Source organism: Emydura macquarii, unplaced genomic scaffold (genome assembly GCF_026122565.2).
Source record: "Emydura macquarii macquarii isolate MOO-44397 ecotype Brisbane River unplaced genomic scaffold, CSIRO-AGI_Emac_v2 contig_318, whole genome shotgun sequence".
Classification (NCBI taxonomy): domain Eukaryota; kingdom Metazoa; phylum Chordata; order Testudines; family Chelidae; genus Emydura; species Emydura macquarii.
Genome location: NW_027130455.1, coordinates 4322626 through 4337029, shown reverse-complemented (window position 1 = coordinate 4337029; position 14404 = coordinate 4322626). Strand labels below are relative to the sequence as shown.

Below are 14404 nucleotides of genomic sequence, written 5' to 3'. Positions count from 1 at the left end.
CCCTAAAGACATATATTTATTTCTGATACAGTTCAAATGCTGTCCAAAGTTTGTTTTGTTTTTTTGAAAAAGGGTACTTTTTGCAAGAAGAAAAAAATCAAAAGGAGAAATGAGAACGTAACAATTGTTATCCTTTAATATTGATGCAAGCAGAATGGATACTTATGCTGATTATTGCTGACAATTTAAGAATTGAATCTGTTTAAAGTAAATATGGAAAGACGTATGACAAATTTTTGATTTGGCTGGGATGCTTCTCAGTTTTTCTGGAGCCTGATTATTTTGTATAGACAAGGTAGATAATATGAGGCTTTTTATATTATTTTTGGATCTATATACAAGTTGAATACACAAACTTTCAGGCCAGAAAAATTGCTTCTTATTCATATCAGAAAGCCTGGCTTATTATACACAGTGATTTATTAGTGAAATTGCTACAAGGGAGGAGGAGTGGGAAAGGCACACCAAGGTTTCAAAGCTGTGGCCTGAGGTAAACAGCTTGTCATAATATATTTTAAAAAATGAGACTAATGCAAATCACAGAAAAAAATACATAGAGGAAGGGACAAATGCATTCCCTTGGCTGTGAAGTTACTGAATGTTCAGGGCTAGGAAATGCATAGATGAGGGGAGGGTGGAGATTTCCTTAGATTTCTTTTCTACAACTAAATCAATATGGATCACAGTCTGAAAACACATCTATGCTTGTGACTAACTTTGGAGCCGTTCCAGTCTATTAATAAACATATTACAAACTTTTAAAAAATGATATACTCTTCAGATGATGGAAATGACACCATTCTTTTGATTTCTTTCCACAGTAACAATTTTGTTCCCAATCCTGCACATTTACTTACAGGAATAATCTTTGCTCATGCAAGTAATCCTCTTGACTTTAAATTGACTTCAGTGGGACCACTGACATGAGTTAAGCCATGTCTGCACGTACAAGCTGACAGCAGTACAGCTGTGATTACTCTTGTAGCAGCGTTATGCCGACGGAAGAGAGCTCTCCCGTTGACATAATAAAACCAGGTCTACAAGCAGCAGTAGCAGTGTCAGTGGGAGAGACCCCTGAGTGACAAAAGTTTTGCCAACGTAAGTGCTAGTGTAGACATGACCTAAGGAGTAGTCAGATGAAATAGGGTTTTCAGAATTGGGTCTGTGCCAGTTTTAACTTTTCTTTTCAAAGTATTCAAAGCAATTACATCCTGTCTAGTAAGAATCAAATGCCAGTTTTAGTGTCAAAGGGGAAAGAGCAACGAGCGACAGGCAGTGGGGGAGAGAGGAACGAGTGGGGTGGGAGGTTGGTAGGAAGGGGTGGAGCAGGGGTGACCGGTTTTCAGAAATTGGAAAGTTGACAGCCCTAACAAAACCACAACAATCTCTTGCAACTTCTGTTCACATCTCCTTTGTCTTTATGTGCTCACTTTCCAGTTTACAGTGCTAATGCACTCTATTTCTTTCTTGAAGTCATGTTGAAGAAGCAGCTCATGCACATTTTGAACTGCTCATGATGCTTTCCACCAGGTCTGCATCTAATTTATATTCCCAACACAGATGAACACCTCACAAATTAAACATTCTGTGGGGTCTAGTTTAGAAACCCTATTGATTTTTAGTCACAGATTAGATTATGCGAATTGAATATGATTCCAGGAGTGTAAACCTAGTATAGTGGAACAGTTTTCTATCGGAAAATGCCAATTCATGAAAATTGAAACTTAAATGGACACATCAATTATGACAAAATTTAATTTTGAAAAAAAAAATAGCAACAAAGCATTCTGAAAAGGTCTTTATCAGAATGAAGTATTTTAATTTTTTGTTTCAAAATGACTTCATTTTGACATTTTATTTTATATTATCACTTATAACATTTTTAAAAGTCAGTTTCAAAATGAAACATTTAAATTTTATCAAAATGAAATGTTTTAATTTACCCCAAATGATTTTTCTTCAAAAATTGTTTCATGGGAAATTTCAAATGTGATGTTAAGTTCAGCTAAATTCAAATTCAGGAATTTCCTGTGAAACAGAAATTCTGGGTCTTGCACAGCTCTAATTAATTCACCCTGTAATTAAAATTGGATACAGTACTCTTAAGAGCCTCACTTATTTTGTTGTGTTGCAGAGTATTGCCTTTTTAAATAACTGTCACCGAGAAGTGGCTGCATTACAGTTTTACATAAGTGTTGTCTACACTCAAAAATTGCAGTGTGTTAACTGTACTGGTATATACTAGTACAGACTATACTGAATCTACAATAGGGGTGGTAACAATTAAACTATTACCATAGAAAATCACATCCCTAACTGGAATAATGAAATTAGTAGAAAAACTATGTGTAGACTAGCCTTAAGGATGAAATTCATCCCTATACTCAACACAAGGCCTCTTTACTCACATCCCTCTGCACGTTCAAAATAGACTTCTTTCCCTCTGACATCTCACCTCCCATTGACAACAGTAGTAATTTAGAGCACTAAGCACCTCTTAGGAAAGGACAAACATGAGGTCCCTGCACCACTAACATCCCCTCTAAGCCTTCACTATTGGATTTAAGAGGTGTACAGCCACTATGCTGGCTCTCAGCATGGGGTCAAATCTTACTGCAAAGTTTGTACAAGCAGTAAAGTTTGCAAAGCCCTCTTTAGATGAAAGGCATTATAAAATGGAAGATCATTCTTATTGTTTACATGGAGACATTTGGGGTTATACTATTACCAATAGAATGGTATGATTCTACACTTGTGCTGGACAGTTCTCTGTTGACTACAAAATGGTAACCTAGTTGGAACGGAGTTTGGAAGTTTTGCTGTCATAATCTAAAATAAATGCAACAAAGAAGTCTTGTAAACAAGTGCAGTCACAAATGCACGTACTTTAGGCATAGGTGAAAAATGGGATTTAAATAGTATGCTGGCCTTCTGGATATGTGTGACTTTCACCCAAAGAGAAATATCCCTTCCCCTAGCTGAGGAGCAATGAAAGAGTATTAAGTCATCAATGTGTAAGGGCCTGATCTCTAAAGCCCACTGAATCTAATGGAACAACTCCTATTGACTTCAGCAGGCTTTGGATGTGGATGTGGTCTGGTGAATTAATTAAATAACATTGTGATTCTCAGACATTGCTATTCATCCTTCAAAGGGCAGTTGTACCATCTTCTTGCTGGTTTCCATTCAGTTTTTGAGCATACTGATCACTGTTGACTAGAACCCAGATGAGCAAAAGCTGGGACTCCCTTTACTCCATGTTCTTTATTTACAGACATCAGAAGAGTTCATGCTTCAATTTGAAGTAGATACAAATTCTAAGGCGGGTGCAGGGGGAAAGGGAATCTATTGCATTTTCTTATTCAAGTTTTTGTTATTCTCCTCCCACCTAAACATTAATCATCACTAACTTTTCTAGCTAACTTGGTCTCCTTTCAGAAGAACCAATAACTTCAGTTAATACCATTGCTCAGGCCATAGAGAATGGGATCTCCTCACAGGGTAGTATCGTTTCCCTGTCTGATTTCATTAGTCATCTTTTATCTCCCAGTACAGGACTGCTTTTAGAACTGATTGCACTCAAACTGTTTGTTTTAGTTAAAAAAATTTGCTATTTATAATCCATTTGAAAAGCTTTTCTCTGCATGCTCGCAAGTGTGGGTAATTATTTCTTAAGCAACGCATAGGTTTTTCTTTAGTTATTTATTAAGTATATTAGAAACAATAAATACTGCCCTTTTAATCTCTGTTGATAATTTTGTTAAAAGCATTTCTCCCTGTATTCCTTAAAACAGGGTGTTAGTATTCTGAAAATTATTTTAATGTGAACTGTAAAACCTGCACAGGACACTTTGCCAATATGCAAAGTGCCCACACAAACCACCTTGAATAGGGCAGATTTGCAACATTTTAAACTGGCACTTCATCCCTCTTTCAGCAAGCATCCTCTGCAGATTTAATGATCAGGAACATCCTTCTGATGCATGCTGGGAGATATGGCTGCAGGGTACACACCACAGCAGACAGTGTCTCAGATGAGGCAGAGCTTCTTGTTAGGGGTGAGTATGCTAAAAGCTCAGTCTGAAGACATGATCAACATAAATGATCATACAAAGGAATTTAAATGTATGGACATGAAGCACATCAGTGCTGTACAGTATACTTCAAATTTTACAATATTGATGTTGTTTTTGCCAAACGTTTTTGTCTTTGAAAAAGCTGTGTGGTAGACCAGTCTGCAAAACAGGCATGACCAACAATGGCACGTGGTAAATGGACCCTCAGTCCTTAAAAGATTTAATAGCTTAAAAGGCATACTGGATTTTTTTTTAAGTTCAGTTCTGTGTGAGGTAGATGAATTTTTTTTCATTTGTTGTTATAAATTTTATCTAAAATTTAAACCATTCTCTCAGGTTTAGTGGTTTGGGAATATCAACTCAGTTCCTAACATGGGGGACTGCTCTGTTTTTGGTACAATGAAAGGTATGAGCAATTCCTAGAAAGAAGTCCAAAATCTTAATATTTTTTAATGTGTGAGTGATGACCACACTGCCTTAAAGAGATCACATTGGCAACTTGCTAGAAGCTGGCAAATGCAATTAGGGCTCAATCCTGCAAGCTGCTGAGAACCACATGAGAGGTGCTGAGTGCTCCCAGCTCCCATTTAGAATTCTGAACGTCACGCAAGGAAAATGGTCAGGGCTTTGCAGGGTCATGTGGGTCTCCAATTAACACAAAGTGAAGCAGAGCTTGACCAGTTCATTTGTAACATGTCTTCGGTGCTGACTACAGCTCCTGTCATACAATGATAGAAATGGAGGGCTGGAAGGGATGTCAAAAACTTCATGCAATGTTCCATCTTGGTCAGTGCATGACAGGACCTGTAGTCTCATGCATCCCACACATTTGTATTAAACATGTGCGAGGCTGCATTGTAGAACTCCTTGTGTCTCATTTAGGCAGTAGGCTACAAGCTGGCCAGGCTAGTTAATAGCATGCTAAATTTTAAAATGTAATAAACCGTGGGCTATTTTATTAGCATGTTGGAAACCCCAAATAAAAGATCTAAGATGACTAGAGAAAATTTTTAAAAAAATTAAAATCCTTTTAGCTTATTCTACCACTTGCTCAGGCTTGATTTCTTTTTTTCTTTCCATCATTTGCATGGAGAAAATATGCTCGGGGGAGAAGAAATTACATTTCTGGCAGAGTGCAAGGTTTTTTACTTTTTTGGTGGGAGGGGCTGTTAAATGTTTCCATGAGCTCCTGTTAAGGACTATAGGGCTTCTTTTAACCTAACTTCCATGAATGTCATTTCACAGTTGAAAGTTTCAGAAATTGCTCAACCTACTAGAATTCCACAGTCTTGCTTCTAAATTACGTAAATCTAACCCCTGCTCCAAACCTCCTTTGGTAAACTAATTATTTCTTCTCCAGTGGGGTTTATTTTATGTATGTGAATTTATTTTGTTATAGAACATGTTTCTCAGAATAAAAAACATTATTTGGGGTGTTAGAAGAAATTGGATTCATGTTGTGATGAAATTAAAACTGTGCCAGTTTTATAACATGATTCAGTGTCAAATATACCATGCTTATTGTGTTCCATTATCCTTGTCTCTGTGGCTGGTAAATAAGAGAATAAACTACGAATTAGGTTTGTATCAGTTTTACAACTGATTTATATTGTCTGACTGTTTTTGTACTGATATAAAATTCTGTTAGTTTATTCAAGAAGATAATTTCCTATTGAATATTTCTAATACTTATGTAAATGGCATTGAGCCGATTCTACAATGTCAGCACTGCATTTGCCAAATACAGGGTGATTTTTTTTTCTTTGTTTTTGGTCTTGCAGTAAATATTTAAAGCAGATTCAATGTAGTTGTTGCTAGTTGTTGTTCTTCCTCAGCGTTTTTCAAAAATTAATCCAAAATATTTGCTTTACTTTATACTGTTAAAAAACATTGTAATTCAGTCTCTATGCCCCTCTCCAACTTTTTTCCCTACATCTCAGTTTACATAGGCATTCTGTGGTTTGCAACATGATAATCCCAGGTTGTAGTGTCATAGCAAGCTTCTCTTGGTTGAGCCCTTGGGAACACTAGTCACTGATTCAGCAGAAAAGGTCAGCAGTGCAAGGTTATGCTGAAGATTTCCAGTTTGGGGTGTGGAGAAGGCTTGTCATGTGTCTAGAAAATTCAATAACATTTTGCAGTTGTGTTACTGAAAGCCAAAATAGTACTTCTATTTACTTCCTCGTATACCCTAGGTAATATAACTTCTTAGGTATAGCTATTGCCTGTACTTTACATGTTATATTGTAAGGTTTGCTTGATATTTTTTGACCTATCATTGTTATTTTGACTATGAATATGTAAGGTTGTCTTCACCTACTGTACCCTCCACCACCTCAGTTGGAGTTTGCACACACAGAGTAAGTTGAATCAAAATTACTTTACATTCCCTCTTTTAGATATTCATAGATATCATAGGTAGATTATTTGCAAGGGGACTGTATTATGCTACATCTACTCAGACGTATTGACTGTAAGTCAAAAGAATATATTTTGGCTCTTTATAATAAAGAACTAGAGAGAAAACTGCATGTCATCTTGTCCTCAGCAACTCAAGCAACAACACAAAGTCTTTGCAGATCCCTGCTTCTACACACCTTACATGTAAATCTTCAGAGACAGCCATATACCACCACATTCTCAGTCACATAGAAAAAACATGAAGTTCCTTTACATCACTTTTTGTCCACTATGGAATAGTATATGCCAACCTCTGTCTAGCATATTCATTTGAACACAGTCTGAGTAGCTAAGGTTTTCATTAGTTTTCGTCATTTATATAGTGTCTTCAGTGTGTACTGCATTGTACAATAGAGAAATAAATCAAAACAAAGAATGGGTTAGACACTTGTGCTAGCTTTCTTGTGCTTGCAGAATGAATAGTGCAGGGCAAATCTAAATACTTTTGCCTGTAATTCGATGGTTTGCACTTGCAGTTAGGTAATTAAAGGTGCAAATACTCAGATTTATGCACATCAATTTGTCAGATGTAAATAAGGAAGCTTCTCTTCTGAAAACATCCTACAATGTGTGCAGGTTTTTTAAGGGCCTTTTGCAAATAAAGTGTACTCCTGTTTTGGGTGTTCACTGGATTTCATTTAGCAGGAAATACACTTTCAACAGGAACTCTTTTTTTATTAGCATCTTTCTTAGTGACATCTCTTACTTAACAAAACCATAATTTGATCTTCCCTCACATGCTCTTCAAAAATGTTGTTAAAAATTTTATGCCAAGAGATTGGCAAGAACCAAGAATCCTATCCCGCCACGTAGTTTCAACATCTGATACTCAAAGCTGAAGACTTTGATTGGGTGCTTTAGAAATGTGATTAAATTTCATATAATAAATAGTACTAAGGCAACTTTCTAATAAGTCTGTAATAACCTCTCTTTCTTCCAAATAACTTTCTGTTTTGTGCCTTGTTATTATTTATTCTCCTTTCTGTTTTTTAAAATATGACAAAGAATGGTGATGTCATTACTTATAAACAGTTTATTGACTGCAGGAATGTTTGCCCTATGAATTAATGCAGTCACTTTAAATTCTAAGATGAAAGGTATTTAAATCCTATTATGGATTACACGTGAAAAACCGTTTGGTTGTTTAATCCTAGTGAATATTTGTCCTCAGAAAACTTCTGCACTGCTTGACATAATTGGAGCGTCTGTGTTCAAATGACTCAAGAGGCTCAGCCACTACAACATAAGACAAGACCAGAGGCATTTTAGCAGAGTTACACGAGGACTGTGCAGAGTTCCTGACACACTGTTTGGTTCTCGTTAATGCTGCTACTCCTAACTTGTGTCAGCATCAAATACCCTCTCCAAAAATTAGCCTGGAGGGTTCGTTGCGCCTCTGCATTACAAGAGAACCTTTTCTGTTGAACATCTGTGATAAAGATACAGGTTATAATCTTCTGCTTCCCACATACAAAATTCCTTTTTCTGCCTAGATTTAATTCTTAAAAGTCTACAAAATGTATGACTTGTTATTGTTTGCTAGTTCTAAATACAGGCAAAACTTGATTGTGAATTCTAATATAGCTTTAAGCCTGTGGTAAACTTGCTGTCATAAGGCAAAATTCTGCTCTTAGATACATACACATGGTTCTCACTGTCTTATTTCAAAGCTCTGTGCACTCATATGAGGACAAAATTTTTCCCAAGGAGAGCATTAATGTGCTGGTGCAGAAATCAATCAGAGGAATTACATGTGTGTGACAGGTAATAAAAATACCCTCTACTCCTACTAGAACTGAGTGAATAATGCAGAACATGCATTGTGTTTCTGACTTTCATCATGTTCACACTTTCCTGAAAAAAAATTGTGCAAATAGGTGTTTTTCCACAGCAGTGTTTTCAGAATAGCTGTTTGTTATCTAAACCAGGGTATTCACAGTGGAAAATATGCCCCAGAAGTGCTTGTCCCTGTTTGTAAAGCTTCAGTCATCCAATCAAAGAGCAGAAACTAGTTTGGGTTTTTATCAATCAATGAGTATCGTACCCCATTCTCAGTACTGATCCAGGAACAGCTTTCCCTTGCCTAATGCCGTCTCTGTTACCGATCTTTATTTTATTTGTACATGTCTTCAGCTTCCTGTGATTTTCAACCAGCAAGGGATTGCAAAAGAAGAATTTTTCAACTTGGCTGGTTTTCCAGCTATAATTGGCATCACTGGCTTGTATATGTGCTGTCTGTGTACTTATTTTTCACAAAGAAGATATTACAAAAACAGAAGGCTCTAATGCAAGATAAATACTCATGTCGTGTTCTGACACTAATGATGTGATCACAAATGTGGTTACCGTATATCCATGTACCAACCACGAGGTTCACATCCTGCAGATGTCTCTGCTGATGTCGTAGCCAACAATGGTTCCCTCAAAACAATGCCAGGTTGGTAAGTTAATTTGTTTTCAAATACTGTCTTCCAAAAAGGTTTTGTTGTGTTTTTATGTTTCCATTATGTGATAGAAATTCCAAAACAATCTGTATTCATTTCTTATGACAATGGCTATCTCCATGAACTGGTACCTCTATCAACCTTCAGTCTCATGAGCATTAAGTCACCAGTTAGCTCTGTCATGACAAAAATTATAAAGAAAAGACTTTTATTTCTTTAATACTACAGATCAGCACTGGTCCTACCAGCTACGTCTGGCAAAGGTAAATAGCATATTTTGCTTTCTGTTGATTATGAGGTTTCTGGAACACCAGAACAGCCACAGCGCTAAACGTAACGCAGGTTTACCAAAAAGACCTTGAAAAACCACAGTCCAGGTCCTAATTAATTGAAGTTTGTCTTTGACTTTGATAGAATAAGTCCTAAATTGAGTCTCTTCTTCTATAAATAATAGTAATTGTATATTCTTCTGTTCCCTCTTCTGCACAAAAACAACACAGTTCTACTGTAAACAGCAGGGGCAGGATTTGTTGGGGCCATACAAGAGTTAAACATTTCCTGCATTGGAGAGAACACATTTCTCTGAGGCCTCTGTTTGCACCCCCAGGACTAGGGATTGCTCTGGTCCTTTCCCAGTCTTTGGGCTGATTAGGCCTAGGGTTACAGCTGCAGCTTCAGGGCAGCTCAGGGAGTTTTCCTGAATCAGTGCAATAAAGTGTATATAGTAGTTATCACAATGCAATGTTGCAGGGATTGAGATTGCACTTTAAGCATTCAGAAATAAGTGAGAGAGGATTTTCCTATAAATATTTATGCCCAATATACTGGAATATTGAAAGTAAAAATACAGTTAAAGTCCAATGAACAATTTTAGGTTAGTTTTCATACCTGTTATGCAATTACACAATAATAATGTTCCAAGTTCACCACAGGAGGTATAGCAAAGTAAGCTCAGAAAATAAAGACTTTGTGTGAGTATGCGCACTAGCACAATCTACAAGCCTGAATCAACAGGACTGAATTATCTACATTTTAACATTGATTTAGTTAATGAAAGCTTCTATTAATCACAGAGAAATTACAGCAAGGTACCAGTCTCTTTGAATTATTTGTTTTCTTCTAGAGGTTGTTAGTTCAGGTCATGATTTCTTTCTTGTCAACAAAAAGAATCAAAGAGTTATTAGTTAGCTTCTCTTGAAACACATAATCAGCATTGCCAAAGATGTTCTGTCGCCTGAACCCCATCTGTAAATTGAAGCTCACATATTTGTCTTGCAAACTTCGCTCATGGTATGTTAAACCCAAGCTAATAAGTGGAATCAATCACACACCACTGAACTATGTGCTTTAGCCTGCGTTACAAACTACATCACAGTAATCCATCCATCATCTAGTGCATTTTCTGCAAATGATCAAATCTCCTTTCAGATTGCACTATTTAAATGCTCCAGCTACAATATAACCTGCTGTCTCATTCTCCAAACATGTCAGGTGGTATCTTCTATATTGTTCCAACAAGTTTGCTGTCAAAGCATGACAGGTATAATCTTTCAGTCTCTATGGAACTAAAATAGCACATTAGAAGCATAACTCTGTGGCAGTATGACTTAGATTACAAACTGTAGAATGATATAACAAAGGAAAAGGCCACTAGTAGTTTGTAAAGATACCATGACATATTACTAAAACACCTTTGTTCATAGGTAGCACTGTATAAGATACTAATTTAGAGTGTCCTGGAATTTACTTTGCTCATGTCAAACAATAAAAACATAAGTATTCTTAGTCTTTGCCTACTTTCCCATTTTATTGATTGATGTGTCACACAAAACAATTATTTCAGTGCTTCTCTCTTGTCACGGTGTGGCTTTTGGAAGAAGGTTGGGAGGTGAATAATTTGGTTTATGTGAAAGGCAGAGGATACTTCTAAGAGGAACTTTGGTCTCAGTGTGACCTTATCCCTAAAAAAAATTGTGAAGGTGGGCGTGCCATTAGAGTCCCTATTTCCCCAATTCTCCAAGCTGAGGTGATGGCTACTAGAAATGTTGTTTTCATAGACAGATGCGTAAGCAAGCATGTGACTAGTTGTTCAAAAGGAGGCTTTATAAGGCACTTGAGGACCAGGTTATGGTTTCATTTTGGTGTAGGATGTGTGATTTGTGGGAAGAGGTTACCCATACGTCATCATCAGCTCATATTGCACTCCTGATCAATGAGACGCTACCAGACCCAGCCAAAATCATCTGGCAAATGCCACCCACAATAATGTCCATATGCAAAAGAATGCACAAAAATATTATGTACCTCTAAAGAGGTGGACTTTCTTTTTTCCCATCCATCATCAAATTCCCTTGTGGTAGATGCTGTAAATGAAGATGGCAGACGCCACCATGCTAAATCAACACCCTACAACAACGATTGGAAAAGACTGAATTTATTCAGCAGGAAATCATACTCATCAGCAACCCTGCAGTTTAGAATTGCGAATTATCAGGCATTTGGCACAGCATTATCACATCAGAAATCTATGTGCTGGGTGTGCAGATCAGGACATTCTCCCAGGAACACAAATAGGAAATGGACCCTGTTGTTCTCACAATATATTTTGGCCTTGGGGAAATGCTCAGAAATAGACTTGTTTGCCATGAACAAAAGCAAAAAATGCTCCCAGTGCTGCTCCAGAACCAGTCCAAATCATCATTCGCTAGGTGATGCTTCCTCTTTCACTGGAATACAGGTCTCCTTTCCTCCAGTTCCTCTCATATCGAAGGTCCTGCTCAAGATAAGAAAAGAGAGAGGAAAAGTTATTCTCAAAGTTACCATGTGGCCAAAACAAACATGGTTCCCATACCTGGCTCAGTTACCGATGTGCCTGCCAATCACTTTTCAGCCCCTTCGTCCCTTTTTCTCTCCAAACATCGAACAGATCTGCAATTCCAACGTACAGGTTCTCCGACTCAAGACATGGCTCCTCAATGGTTTGAAAGCATAGAGCTGCCTGTTCAGAGACTGTGAAAGAGGTGCTAGTACATAGCAGAAAAACAATGACTCATCACATGTATATGCAGAAGTGGAAAAGATTCCAAATCTGGTGTGACTCAAAACTCATTACCCCCACATCCTCTCCCCTCTCCCTAGTATTAGACTACATCCTAGATCTAAAACAGTGAGGATTATCTCTGAGTTCAGTAAAAGTACATTTTGCAGCTATAACCACCTTTCATGATAAGATAGATGACTACTCTATATTCACTCGTCCTACAACAAAAAGATTCCTCAAGGGTATGGGTAACCTCTTCCCAAAAATCGTATGTCCTACACCAACCTTAACTCTAATGGCACATCCACCTTCACAATTTTTTTTAGGGAGAAGGTCACACTGAGATCACACCCAAAGTTCCTCCTGGAAGTATCCTCTGCCTTTCACATAAATCAAATTATTCACCTCCCAACCTTCTTCCAAAAGCCACACCATATCAAGAGAGAAGCAATATAACATACATTCAATGTCAGGAGCATTTTGGCAATCTATTTGAATAGAACAAAATTTTCAGAAAATGTCCTTAACTATTCCTTTTGATTGGAGAGAGGTCTAAAGGATCCTCAATCTGGAAACAAAGACTCTCTCTAGATGGATATCGAACTGCATTACCTATTGCTATCACACCTGCAATCTTCAACCTCCATCACCTCCATCTGGAGTTCAGACTCATTCCACAAGATCTGTTTCCACTTCTGTAGCCTTTATCAAAAACATTCCCTTCACAGAAATATGCAGAGCATCAAATTGGACATCTGCTCGTACTTTTGCGGAACATTATACTATCACCTCTGACTCAGCATCAGATGCGATGTTTGGATCCACAGTATTATCATCCGTATTAGACTCAGCTCTGAAGCCTCACCCTTCATCAGGGGTGACTAATAAGAGTCATCTACAGTAGAGCACCCAAAGGGACACTAATTGAAGAAAAAGAAGAAGAGGTTACTCACCTCTGGTGGTAACTGATTCTTCGAGATATATGTCCCTATGGGTGCTTCACAACCCATCTCCTCCTCTCTACTTCAGAGTTCTTAATAAGGGGCTCTGCAGTAGAGAAAGAAATGAGGATGGGTCGCCTGTGCAGTGCTAGATAGCCTCGAGTCAAGACACGAGACGGGGAGAAAGCATGTGTGGGCTGAACGAACACTGCTGCCTAAAATCTCTATTCTGAGGCTCAGGGACATGGATACATCTACAGTGGAGCATCCATAGGGGGACACATCTCAAAGAGCCGTAGTTACTGCAGAAGGTGAGTAATATGTTCAGTGCTTCTGGAAATTAATAATAATAATATATTTCCAGAAATTAAAATTCAGAGCAACTTCAAAGAGAAGCATCATGTTCATAAATGGGTCATTCCAGCACTCTGCTCTTTTGTAAACAGTCCTAAGGTTTCAGAGAAATCACAGCATTCATTTGGTCTTGTTATCTCCAGTGGTACATTGATAATTTCAACTCAAGGACTTAGATAGCCTCTGATACTAAGTTTTTGGGGAATAGCTTTTAATCATTCACTGATTTTTTATTTTTTTTTTATCTCTGTGAATAATGTATAGAATGCATAATTTTTTTGTTCTTGTTACAGATGTGGATGGATCACATGCCTTTCCCAGAAAAGAAAAATCTATGGCCACAGTCTCCTGGAGTTATTGGAATATACTGTGTACACTATAGGAAACTTGCTAGCATATGTGCATCCATTAAAAATACTTCTGACCAAGCAATTACTAGAAATACAGTCATGATAGGAAACATACTTCATGAGAAGAAGAAAAGTGTTTGTATCTATTGAAATAAAAAGTCAGCTTTCAGTGCAATGAATAATGTGTTCTGTATGGCCATAAATGGAAAGCTGGTCAATGCAGCTTGTATGCCTATCCACAAATAAAATGATCAAAAGGCTACCTTGAATCTGAAAATGAGTACAGAGAAATCCTATAGAGTAAAAGGATGAAAGCATTTGTGACTACAAGCTGTGGTTTTAGAAGTACAGATTTTGTGGTCTAAAAATAAAATGAGACTAAAGCTATTCATCTTGCAAATTGGTAAAAGTACCAATCTAAGCAAGAAATCCACTCTCATAATATATTTGTGGAGAAGTAATGTTGTATGTGTTTTTTCGGAACCCTGCTGACCTGGAGAGTATATAATGTAAGAGCTGTTAGTTAACTTGATCAGATTGCTGTTCTGTGTGGTGCCAATAAAACTTACAGATAAATGTTTTGGTTTAAAGGCCATTAGACACAGCTATAAAATTTAACACAAATTTCTGTTCAGCATGTTCACATTCAAATTATAGTAAAGGCCATTAAGACGCATATAAACCCAAATCACAGGTCCAAGTAATTGGAATTTCAGTCCACTTATCCCAGGCGGCTTGA

General features: G+C 37.4%; 1 protein-coding gene across 5 annotated transcripts in view; it reads left to right on the top strand.

Annotated features, from left to right (window-relative positions):
* Window positions 1-14404, top strand: part of CNTN5 (contactin 5) — a 645973-nt gene that overhangs the window by 570153 nt on the left and 61416 nt on the right. For all 5 annotated transcript variants that reach the window (XM_067567931.1, XM_067567926.1, XM_067567939.1 and 2 more), the window contains one exon: window positions 3938-4058. In XM_067567931.1, the coding sequence (XP_067424032.1) occupies window positions 3938-4058 (121 nt within the window). The remainder of the gene's footprint in view (window positions 1-3937; window positions 4059-14404) is intronic.